Genomic DNA, 12,776 nt, shown 5'->3' with positions numbered 1-12,776 from the left:
GTGTGATTTTTAATTTTTTTTTCCAATTTCATGTGAATTTATGACCACTTTAGGTCAAAGACCATTTGAATATTATTGAAGAATATTTTTTAAAAGTTTTAAGAAAAAAGCATATTTTTGATAGGGTTACAGTTATTTTGATTCATATTATTAAAATTTTAAATAATTTATTTTTCACTTTTATAAATAAAAATAAAAATTTCAAAAAACCATAAAGATGATTTCCTAAAGGCCTAAATTATCATTTTTTTAGTCTTTAAAATTAGTGTTTTTACTAATTTATCTGTCCACCAAATTGGCATTAAATAATATTTATTTGGGACTAAAGTTTGACAACGTTGATTTCCTTCGCCTGAAAAATATAATATTCCGTGTGGATGCCACACTTTCTTAATCGCCATTCCACCGGTTAATAGTATTACCACCAACTCCTCAAGACTCGATTCTTTTCTTGAGCACAGGATATATCATCGACGACTGACAGATCTAAGTCACAAACAAATCTCTCTCTTCCATCGATCGAACAGCATCTGTGAGGCGAGATGCACGATTTCTGTTTCACGATCCCGTACGGGCTCCTGGTCCTCGTCGGCGGCGTCGTCGGCTATGCGCGGCGGGGCAGCACGGCTTCACTCGCCGGCGGGTTGGGCTCCGGCGTCGTCCTCCTCCTTGCTGGGTTCCTCAGCCTCAAGGCCTTCGAGAAGCGCCGCAACTCCTATCTCGCCTTGGCCCTCGAGACCCGTAAGATACCTCTTGGATCGGCTGTTCCTTTAAAGCTCGCAAATTTATGCCTCCCTAAGTTTGGTCGTTCATTTCTTTGATTGTTTCTTTGATCGGATCTCGTTGCACTTCCTTTCTCAGCTTTTGTTTTATTTCTGATAGAACAGGGGAAATTTCTGTACTGATTGCAATGCACTTCGTTTCATCTGAACAAAGTATTATTTTTTTTAGTAAGAAGAGATCTTTGTTCCTTAAAATCATCACGATGAATTTTTTTTAATATGATTATTGGTTGTCAAATGGACATTCCGATGGTTAGAGCACATTAGTTTTGCCACGCAAGAAAAAAAGAGGTAGGCTTCACGCTTGGGTCATTGGCATGAATATTCTTGGTGGTTTTAGTCGATAAGTTTGGACAAACAGACTTTGCTACATTTGTTTCTATTTCATATGCTTGATTAAGGAAATTAATGAAGATCATCTCTTTTCTCAACTTTTTTCATTCTAGTTCATTTTCCTCATTTGTGTTAAAAGACGTATCAAAAGTTCAAATTGATCATGTATAAGGCAATTCTCATTGTTTTGGTTTACAGTTTAGGTGATGGTTAACCAAAAAGCTAGGAACTTCTTTTTTTTTATTTTTTTTTCGTGTGGTCTGATAGACAAGAAGGAGCAACCTCCTACATACCTAGTCCCTCGTATACACGAGTTCAAGAAGGATAGCTCTTCCATTATGTCAACTCAAATTGAATCTGGTTTAGGGTGACGATGGAAAGTAAATGTTTGTTAAGTATCTCTAAATATTTTCGTAAAGAAGTTAGCCACATAGTATTTTGGGTTTACTTTCATTATTTTTCAGAGTAAAGTTCTTAGGATAAGATCTTGTTGAGAGTGGCTTGTTTCCCACCTGTTTCATTTTTTTGTGAATCACTGGTAATATCTGGATTCATATATGATTTGATCATCTTGATCAAAGTTTGTTAACTCAATGCATACAATATTAATGCACACAAAATTTGTATTTTTTTTGTTTTATATAAATCCGTAAAGTATTGCTTGACCAACATAGTCACACAGCATATAAAGGTTTGCCATACTACGGTGTACTGCCCGATACAGCAGCACATATCGGTTTGTTGGTATATCCCACCATGCCATATGTCGATATATCGGTATGGTTCAGTATGGATCGGTAAAGCGAACCATGATATATAATCACTTATCAAGCTTTAGGTGAGACTCTCAGTTTCATGTAATGCTAGGAAAGTAATTTAGGAACTTGTCTAGAATCTGGGTATGCTATGTATACATGAGATGCTATTCTTCATTAATTACATTTGCTGCTCCAGGCAATCATTCTAAGGATGGTAAATAGTTCTGAGTTACAGTCAGTCTACTGATAGTCAAAATAACTGATCTGGTGGCTGCTTAACCATTCCAATCACCCACCATGTTGTTGTTGTTAATTGTTATTTAGGGGCTTCCTACCTTTCTATTCTGAAATTTACATGATGTTGAGTTCCTCTTTGAACATTAGATCATTATGAGCAGTTAAAGGTGTATGTGGTTTTGTATGAATTGTGATGCCTGTATTTTCACTTGAGAACCGTGTGCAAGTTCTATAGAAAATCAAGGGGTCCTTTATGATAATACAGTGTGGTAATAATAGTGGTTTCTTTACAATGGTCAAGTTAGGTATCTTTTCCCCTCTAGATCTACTGAAGCAACATGATAGCTACACAAAGGTCATATATTACTTTTGTTTAGGTCTCTAATAGTTGAATGCTCAGTTGCTAATTCGGAAAGCAATGAAGTGCCAGGATATATACAGCTTCTCTATTCTTTTCTTTGTATTACCGTTAATCACATTTGGACTATAAGGGCCTCATCTCTTAGTCCTGTTAAATAAGAGGTTTCAATTACAGTGTTAATTTTAGTTCGTGTTAATTTTACTCTGAATTGTGTTATCATTTAATAAAAATGAACATTTATGCTTAATCAAAGACGGGGGCATCTTCAAACCAAAATCTTGCTATACTTTCCTCCTTTTCATGTCCAAAGTTGCTATTTGTTTCCAGTGCTTATGATTTTGATAGTATGTTTCTTGAATTAATATATGTTAACAAGTTTAAGATTAAGTTTATGACCTTATGCTCTGTTTACTAGTCTTCTCCTCTATAGTTTTTGTCATACACTTTCTTTGACCTTCTATTGTCTATCAACAGTTTGTTCCCTTATCTTAACATTTGTTATGGGCAAAAGATACCTGGAAACTTCCAAGATAATGCCAGCTGGATTAGTTGCTGCTCTCAGGTACCATTTGAGTTTTCTTTCTCTTCAATCTGTGGCATCCATTAAAATATGTACTTAAGTTGCTCCTGTATGCTTGAACTTCTGCACTCAACTTGGTTCCATATGCTGGCAGCAGTTCTTTGTGTATTATGCTTGCAACCGTGCATCACTGAGAGCATGTTGCTTTTTTGTGCATCATTTTGATTCTGTAGTATATTTTGTTCTCTATTGAGTGGTCTTTATCTTTCAGTGGTTCAAAAGTGACATCTTTATGTAGATGGATCGGTAGTAATTTTCTTACCCCTTCTTTCATGATTTATTTAATTGCCTTGTGCCTAACATGCACCTAAGATTTGACAAAGAGTGCTGCTGCCTTCATCGAGAATGCAACAAGAGAAAGGCAGAAAGGGAAGGAAATGTTAGAATAGACAGGAGTCATCCTCAATAAAAAAAGTTCACTCAATCTTTATTTGCAATTTTGTACCATATTTTGCAATTTAGATCTTTCTGTTTATAGACTGTGATGTCTTTTACATCATATGCTGAATTGGTTCTTCCCAACTTATATAATGGTATAAAGCAAAAGGGTGAGTCTTAGTATCCCATATATAACTTATAATTTAAGCTACTGAATCTTATTACGACAACAGGAGAGGAATAATATTTTGCAGCCAAGGTATCAGATTGGCAGGTGGTAGGGGATAGATATAATATTATGCAGCTAATGTATCAGATTGGTGGGTGGTAGTCATGAAGTGCATCATTAATAACATTGGTGTAATTACAAAACTCATTTGTGAACTCTGAAATGTTACAAGTTCACTGAGATGTTAATTTTTAGTTGTGTCTCATTCAAATTTGACATGATTATAAACTGAATATGTCATTGAAGTCTAACTAAGAATCTTTGTGTTATCTCCTCCTTTAGTAGAGGTTTGCAGCAACCTTTTTAAGTTTCCAAGAGAAAGTCCTGAATTTTTTTAGTAACATTTGTATTTGGGCACTCTTATGCTTTTTGATTTCTCTTGAGCAACCAACTACTAAATTTGAAGTCCAGGCAAATTTGACGGTAAAGTCAGAGCTTCTCAAACCAAAAGTAAGATTTGGGTCTGATGCAGACTTATTTTTATGAATAGGAGCTAGATTATAGTTGAGTTGGAAATATCCACTTTGTGGGTCATGAAAAAGACCCAGTCAGATGTGCTGCAAAAGGGTTGTATCAAAAGTTAGTCAGCTAATATTTCTTATAAATGAAATTAATCACATTAAAGCTATCGAGATAGATAGCTTAACCTAATCCCCTCTAAGCAAATGTTTGGGGGTGTATAGAATAGAATGTATATATTAATGCATGAGTAACAGTTTCTGAAGCTTTTGTCTTGAACAAGTCCTTGCCCTAGCTTATTTATATTTAATGTTTCACTGACAAAGTGAGTTGAAGTTTTGTAGGATATTTTCAAGTTTGAACTGGAAGTGGTTTTCATGCTTGCTAACAGTTTTGAATTTGAAATCTATTACTTTTATTTTCTTTCCATTTTTTGGATTAGGAATAATAGCATTTCATGCTCTTTTACATGAGTTATTGTATGCTTTTTCCTATTCGTTTCCCCCCCTGAAACTATTGATAAAAGAGGCTCTTTTGCTCTTGCAGCTACTGAAATAAGGTGCATGTTTATCTTTTTCTTTTTTGGTTCAATGGTAGTAAATGAAATTGAGGCACTTATAACTTGCAAGTGGTTCTTAACTCCTAAATCAATACTATCTGATCCATCTGCAGTGCGATGATGTCTCTCTTCTATCTGTACAAGATTGCAAGCGGAGGTAATCATATTCCGCCCAAGGCAGAATGAGTTAATGTCGGAAACATGCACGAGGGATGTGTAATTCAGGGCATGCAACAGGTTAACATGAATCATGTTTTTTTCTTTTATGTGTAAAATTCAGATCAACATTCGCGGATATCTTGTTATATCTCAAACAGCTTGTGCTGCGTGGCTGGGACGAAATTGAGCAAGTTGTGATTCAATAATTTTCGCACTATACCTTAGGACATTGTAATCTGATATGATATGACAAATTTAATGATCTCAGTAGGAGGATCATGAATGAAATTTGGTGAGCTTAATGTCAACAAAATTTTCTTCCAAGTAGCTGCAGATAGTTATTTCTGAACAGTATGAATATTCAAGCTAAGTGATTAGGTATCTGCAACTGACGCATCTGCTATTGGTAAGAATGGTTTAGCTGCTAAAGTCAAGCATATTAGCCTTTGATCGATTATGGCTTCATTTGCTTTTACTAATATCAGTGAAATTGATAAGATCTGTGTGACTCTGTTTCAGAGAGCCTTAATTGTATGAGCTTTCAGGTTGTCATCCGAAGGCTCCTGGTTTTCTCTACCAATCATAAGGTAGCTTCTGGGTAGGCACTGCCAATTTTTTGAGTCATGATTCCCCGTTTTTCCAGCAAGGACACTATTATGATTACTGGTTCTTTCAATATCTCTTTGCTTTAGTTATGTTCTTATCTGGGATTGACAAATATATTCATCTTGATCTTTCATCACCCATAGTGATCAGGGAAATTTTGGTGGTCTGGGTGAGCTGATGAGCTTGAATGCGATCTGGCATAGCAATCTGAATTCAGGTTTGGCTGCTGTGCCACATCTTGAGCTCGGTGTAAGCTCAGATTCAGGTTGCGTCGCAATCCATAGAAGATGGCTAGGATTTTGAAGTCACACAAGTGAAAGCTCTCTTATTCAGGGAGGTGTACCAGTAAACATGTTGCCCTTATTCCAAACCCTAACGACCGGGGGGGGGGGGGTGGGCGGGCGCGGGAATGGAAGTCTCCCATGCTCAATCAACTAACTCGATCTTGAGACTGCTAACCTTCACCTTCCCCTTCCCCTGCCTCGGCACCAAAGTCACCATGATGCTCCCATCTCCTTCAACCTTGAGATCCTCCAACAGCTCAGTCAAGCCCAGCTGCAGCCTGGTCTTCAGCTGCTTGCTCATCTTGTCATGCTTGTGCCTGTGAGGCACGTTCACGAAGCTCCCGGCGAGCTCCCGGCCCCCCGGCCCGACCTTCCCGTGATCGGTCACGTTCACGAACACGTCGAATTTGACGTGCACGTCTCGATCCAGCTCGATCCCTTCAACCACCAGCACCTCCTCCTTCTCCTCCTTCTCCTCCTTGGTCCTCGCCGCCTTTGGCCTCTTCACCTTGGCAGTCACCACCGAGTCCAACTTTATCGGAAACTTCGGCTCCACCACGTTTGCATGCGCCACTCCGGCCACTCTCGGCCTCACTCCGGACGTCACCGTCGGGCGTGTGTTGAGCCATAGGTTACCGACGTCCTGGTACTCGTAGCGTAGCTTGTCTGAGTCGATGCAGTCGCGAACTCGGATCTTGACGAGGTTGGCGTTCTCGTCGTAGAAGACGAAGGAGGCGTCGAGCCAGTCGGGGTCGGCCAGGTCCTTGCGCCGGCTACCGAGACCCTTCCACACGTTCCAGATGCGGTCGATGTTGGAGTGGTGGGCGAAGAAGACGGGGTCGCGAGCGGCGGAGTACAGGTTGCCCATGTCCTCCAGTTCCGACTGGCTGCGGTCGCCGGTCCAGACGTGGACCGGTCCGTGGGGGACGTTCTCAAGCGAGCCGCCACCGGGGTTCGGATTGTCGCCGGCTCGGTACGGGTTTCCGAAGAAGAGCCTCGGTGTCGGTGCATTCGAGACGATCTGCAGAAAAATCTTGCAGTTAATATTACACAAAACTAAGCATCAAAAGACAGTATTCTGTCGTCATCGAGACAAGAAGTTTGACCCATCAAGCTTAAGTTACGTTCTCCAAGCGATCATTGACGTAGAATCACATCAATCAACTCCATGAGCCATGGAAAGCCCAACAAGATGACATTGTTTACAAGATTCGTCAATTAATGCAGGATAATTATGGCTGATGTCGCCTATCAATCATCATTTTATGATGCTCGTACAAATAATAACATAATGCATGACTGATTCAGTGGTATTGGAGTCCATTAATTACCTGCCTGTACATAACCTTGAGGTTGTGATCAATCTGCTGCTTATCACTGAAAGAAGGATCGATCCCTCCGAAGTCCAAATCCACCAACGTCGGCGGCTGATGCTGTGCATCCCTTAGGGGATCGTAAAGCGGCGACGTGGGATCCACGTACATCGCTGGCAATCGCATCCCGTCAGGGGCGTCCCAGTTCCAGAACGGAATCGCGAAGCTGTCGTCGCCGATCAACTTCCCGAGTATTCTCTCGAAGAAGTAGAGGTAGCAGCGGTGCCATGGCAGGAAGAGCCATGAGTTGTGCACCTGGAGCTCAAGGTCCGGGAAGCCGACTTGGCTGTACGCCCCGTCGCAGTAGGCGCAGTGCACGTTGGCATGCTGAGTGAAGTTCCGGGGGTCGTCGGCCGGAAGCGCCTTCATGAGAGCGACGCCCTTCGCGAACTTAGCTATGTAATCGTTGTCGACCGAGTGGGCCGCCGGGCGCACCCTCAAGGGCGAGGACGGGTCGGGAATGACGAACTCGGTCGCGTCGCCCGCGGACGGCAGGCAGCAGTTCGTCGGAGTGGCATCCGGAGGGAGGTCAGCCGGCCCGCATGCGGACAGGTCGGGCGCCGCGATCGGTGCCGCGCTGGCCTCGTGGAGGGACGTTAGAGCAGCGGAGGCGCCGTAGAGGCTGCCTAGTCCGACGAGGACGTGGCGGCGATCGACTGTGGGATCAACGAGGGGTTGGTTGTGGTCTCTGGAGGAGCATGAGATGGGGGAAACGTGGTGGTGGTGTTTGAAGCCGGAGATCGATACCGTGGTTCTCGGAGGGGAGAAGGGGCATGAAGAGGAGAGAGGAAAGGTGGTGGGGATGCTTGTAGTGATTAGCTGCGAGATAGAAGCCATGTGTAGCTATAGGTAATGCTGGTTGATCTTGTGATGAAGAGCTTTATAGAGCGTAAGCAGATGCTACAGATGAAGCCAGTAGTGCCACAGTTGAACTAAGATGTCACTCATTAGCTGTGAATAGACTCGAAGGAAGGTCCACAAGATGCGCCTCGGCACGCTAACAAAAGCTGACCTTCCCACGTCGTTTGACGACGAGAGTTGGGAGTCACATTGTCACTGGGTTGTCAAGCTACTAAAGTACTTCATGATCGCTTAAACATGAGGTTGGGTTCCATGTTCTGCCCACAGATGTTGGCTGCAGTTCCATGAGCTATTAAAGAAGGTGCAGAAATCCAAAAATGATGCGTTAGATGATTTCTTGATTGGTCTTAAGTAAAGTTGTGATCTCGGAAGGAGTTTAAGTGCAGTAAAATATTCCCATGGATGGTATGAATTCAGGATCATGCTCGATAGCAGCTGGGTCGTCACCATTCCATGCAGATCTGTGCAAATACATGTATCTAATTAGGTTGAAGATCTTATTTAAATGTCGACAAAGATGGATTGGTTTATCACATTCATTTGATGTAAGCTCTTGATCAAAATATCAAAAAAATTAAATCCTAATATGATGCATGAGACATATCTATTTTGATACCAAATATTAGTTTGTTACGCTAATTAACTTATCAACTACGTTTAACTTAAATCACTAATTAAAATAAATAAATTAAAATTAATAATAATATATTTATTAAAATTTTATAAGTCAATCTTAATCTTGCTTAATTTTGATATGGGACTAATCAGGTTATTATAATTTTTTTTCTTCACTCAACGGTTTGACATTATCATCAAAAATCGATATAGTCTAAACCAAATCTTAATATAATGCATGTAAGGCGTTACCCAGTGGTGTCTCTACGTCATGATGAGTCTTCTGACTCGATTTATTGATGTACATGAAAAAAAATATATATAACACGTCGATTAGTCTCACATTAGAAGTAGACAATAATAAGATTGACTTATAAGGATTTGATAAATTTATTATTATTAATTTATCTTAGATATTTTAATCAATGACTTAGTTCAAACGAAGTTAATAATTTAATTAATTGATTAAGCACAATATTTGGTATTGACATGATAATGGGGTCCAAATAGGAAAAGGCTACCCGAGACCATCGATAATAGTTGTTCTACAATATCATTAATCATGACATCAATATTATTTATGGGTTTATTAATATTAATTTATTATTTACTCAATTCGTTTACTTATTTAAGAAACAACAACCTCACAAATAAAAAAGGGTAAAGGAGTATCAATTTATATATCCTCTATAGTAAAATTAATTTTTTTTAAGTTTTTCACTCTCACTAATTTTATTATTTTTAAATTTAAAGAATATTACATTGCTAGGTTTGTATTCCTTCTATAATGAGGGTAATAAAATTTGTATTCCTTGATTTTTCTAGATAACTAAGAAAATATTTTTAAAATAAGTCTTGGATCTAATTTGTTTTCATGTAGATCGAAGATTCTTTTCTCTATAAGGCAATCACAAATATAAATATCTTACCTTAAAACTATATTTCAATCCAACATTTGATTACAGAGTCATCAACCCAAAATTTAAATTAATTTTGTATAAATCATCACACAAAATTCTAAAGCCAACTTTTATAGAATAATAAACTATACTGAGTTTACTATGATCAAACTAAAGATAATAACTTAACTTATCATTTCTAAATAGAAAAATTAAATTTCTAAAAAATGTATGAATATAACATATGTTTGTAAAATCCATTTATCTCTAGGCATTCTATTATCATTTTTATGTATATTCTTTTAGTTTTCATATTATAAAAAATCCTATATATTATTAGTAATATGAGTTAAAACTTGAGAACCAATACTCCAAATTTTATATAGAACATTTGTAATATTTGATTCCAAAGATATGAGTTTACATATTTCTTTTTGGCACTCAAATACTCCAATTTGAGTGGCTCAAACTATTGATTAAAATATTTAAGTTTATATTGATAATAATATACTCATGAGATCTTTATAAAACAATCTTAGTCTTGCCCAATTTTTATGTGAGACTAATCAATGTGTTATATAATTTATTTATTAATATGTTAATTAATGGTTTATTAATATATATAAATCTATCTTCAATAGCTCTTATATATTTTTGTGTGCTAGTTGCAATGGTCATGAAGTTTTTATGTAATTTACAATTATCATTCTTATGGATATTAGATTAAACGTATATGATTTTTCTTAAGTATTCATTTCATTAATCTATTCTATGGTATTTTCATTAGTCAAATCTATGAACCTTTTACCCAATAATATGGATCAAGATTTAATACACCCAATATAAATTATATATACTTTAACCATTGTAAATAATTTAAATATAAGAATACAAAGGCACTAGAAGCATAAGAGTGATTGGAATAGAGTACCACTGAAAAATATAAAAATAATATTAATACTTTGAGTTTAAAAATATAATAAACTATTGATATCATCTATATTTTACTTTCACGTAAAGTATTGATATTTTTAGTATTCACTCGAAATTGTTTATGGATGACTAATACCATCGACACAATCGTAAATTGTAATGATATAAAAAATAGTATTATTCTATCGTATCACATAATTATTTAAAATAGATTCACTTTGAGATTATTTAAATATCATCCTATCATTATGAATATTATTTTTTATTATCATTTTAATTTTTTTAATATAATTTTATAAGTTATTAGTCTAAATGTTACTTTGATAACTACGAGACTAACAGTAATATAAAATATAATTCAAAACTTCCTATAAATGATAAAATATTCTTTATAATTTTTATCATATAAGCATACGAGGTCACTTTAGTAATTATTAGTTAGATAAAACTTAAAGATATAAGTTATAAATAATATTTACTAAGTATATTTTAACTTAATTTATGTAAAAATAATTTAATAATAATAAAATAATAATCATGATGATTATTGAGATAATCAGTATAAAAAATCATATAATGAATGTAATCATGATAAAATATAAATCATATCTCTGTGTGAAAAATAAATATTATTTCATAATTTTAAATAGATATATATAAATAACTAAATAAATATCTTAAAATAATAATTAAATTTTAATTATCACAAGTAAAAAATTTTTACAAATATATCATATGATAAAACTATAAAAGAAATCTATAATTTATACTTTTTAGTTTTGTATAAGATCCTAAATTAGTCCAATTGACTCTATTTAATTAGAAATCGGACCACCTAAATTAGGTTCAATAGATTGGGTTGAATACCAACCCAATTAAACTAGTCAAAATTGTTTTGAAACTATCAGAATCCAGTGCAACTAAAATAGAAATTAGGTCAAAATTGAGATATGGTCAAAATCAAGTCTGATCAAAAGCATAATTAACCAAAGTCAAAATCAATCAAATCCAATTTCAGGTAGATTGATTAAATTTTAAGTTAGGATATAAGTTAAAAAAATATTAAAATTTTAAGTTAGAATAGGAAAGAAAATTAAAAGGTTATGTGATTTAGGATTGAACTCAATCGAGATCTTATGGTTGAAATTAGGGCTAAATAATCAAAATCTTTAGTCTCAAGATTTTCTCCCTGGCTTCTCATTATGGCTTCCTCTGTTGCACATCTGCTAAGTAGCTCACCATTGGTGGCTACTCTATGACCGATGTCCTCATCCCGTGCCATCGATGACATACTATTATAATCTACACCGTCATCACTATCACCTTGCCCACGCACACACCCAACTGTGCAAGCCTTCATTAACAAAGGCAAGCAGCTCCACCTCCTACACCGTGTTGCATCATCGTGCATCATTTATAGTCGTTAGTGTCCTATCAACATTAGCAGCTGACAACAACAATATCATCGCCTATACAGCCACGCGACACAACTACCAATGCATGAGCTCTTGTGATCGTTGGCCTGAACCACCACTTGCCATTAGGGCTACTGTACAAAAGTGTTACCGCCACACTTCTGTTGTGTTTGTCTGTGGTATGGGCCACTGCACAATATTGTTGTCGTCACACTTCTACTGTGTTGTCTATGATAGGGTTGACACCCATAGTAGGTCCCTACCCTTCACTCAGTACTCACCTTCACGAGCCATGCTACCAACAATAATAACATCAACTTGACTTACGACCCACATTAATGTTGCCCATTGTCAACGATCGTCGTCCACCAAACACCTTTGTTAAGTTTCGTCATCATGACCATTCCTTTTTGTCATGATGTCTTGTCGTGACAATCATTTCCTACCAATGACCTCTCAATCCATATCTAGCCAAAACTAATATCACATAGCACGATGACACCCAACCTCACACAATCATCGTGTGACCCTAGTTCACCCTCAATAGAGTCATTATATCACCACAAAGCTGCCCGCCAGCATCAAGAGAAACAATCACCTACAATAAGGCTGACAATTAATACAGGCCACTACCCTTAATAGTATAGTCGCTAACAATAGGCTATCGACAATATATCGTAGATCAAAATTAGACAATATTTTTTCGTAAACGAAGAATGTTAACAAATAGATTTAATCACATAAATAGATTTAAAAATTCTTTTATAATCTAAATTATTTTGACTTTTGTTATAAATTATAAGTATAACAATTTTAATTATGCTTTTGTTATACGAAAAAAATAATATCAGACTCGAAATACCTTTCGATATTATCGAATTTAAAAATAATAATGATATTGAATTACAAAGAGAACTAGACTCATCTTCTCCTTTATTTCTATCATTTACATAAT

General features: G+C 36.6%; 2 protein-coding genes across 2 annotated transcripts; one reads left to right on the top strand and one right to left on the bottom strand.

The window, feature by feature from the left end:
* The first annotated feature begins 394 nt into the window (after positions 1 to 394).
* LOC135641844 (protein FATTY ACID EXPORT 5-like) lies at positions 395 to 5,131 on the top strand. The gene is made up of 3 exons (XM_065157607.1): positions 395 to 741; positions 2,946 to 3,033; positions 4,790 to 5,131. Exons 1-3 carry the CDS (start codon positions 543 to 545, stop codon positions 4,860 to 4,862), a joined length of 360 nt encoding a protein of 119 aa, XP_065013679.1. The 5' UTR covers positions 395 to 542; the 3' UTR covers positions 4,863 to 5,131.
* Positions 5,132 to 5,736: 605 nt separating this feature from the next.
* On the bottom strand, positions 5,737 to 7,959 carry LOC135640531 (polyphenol oxidase, chloroplastic-like). Its single transcript, XM_065155052.1, has 2 exons — positions 7,057 to 7,959; positions 5,737 to 6,746 (listed from the first exon to the last, which is right to left on the bottom strand). Exons 1-2 carry the CDS (start codon positions 7,933 to 7,935, stop codon positions 5,868 to 5,870), a joined length of 1,758 nt encoding a protein of 585 aa, XP_065011124.1. The 5' UTR covers positions 7,936 to 7,959; the 3' UTR covers positions 5,737 to 5,867.
* Between the last annotated feature and the right edge of the window lie 4,817 nt (positions 7,960 to 12,776).

Source organism: Musa acuminata, chromosome BXJ3-6 (assembly GCF_036884655.1).
Source record: "Musa acuminata AAA Group cultivar baxijiao chromosome BXJ3-6, Cavendish_Baxijiao_AAA, whole genome shotgun sequence".
Lineage (NCBI taxonomy): Eukaryota > Viridiplantae > Streptophyta > Magnoliopsida > Zingiberales > Musaceae > Musa > Musa acuminata.
This window is presented reverse-complemented; position numbering and strand designations above follow the sequence as displayed.

Coding starts and splice junctions, on each gene's coding strand:
- LOC135641844 (XM_065157607.1), top strand. CDS start 543: ATGCACGATTTCTGTTTCACGATCCCGTACGGGCTCCTGGTCCTCGTC. Junction 742..2,945: donor CGCCTTGGCCCTCGAGACCC/GTAAGATACCTC, acceptor GTCTATCAACAG/TTTGTTCCCTTATCTTAACA. Junction 3,034..4,789: donor GGATTAGTTGCTGCTCTCAG/GTACCATTTGAG, acceptor ATCCATCTGCAG/TGCGATGATGTCTCTCTTCT.
- LOC135640531 (XM_065155052.1), bottom strand. CDS start 7,935: ATGGCTTCTATCTCGCAGCTAATCACTACAAGCATCCCCACCACCTTT. Junction 6,747..7,056: donor TCAAGGTTATGTACAGGCAG/GTAATTAATGGA, acceptor ATTTTTCTGCAG/ATCGTCTCGAATGCACCGAC.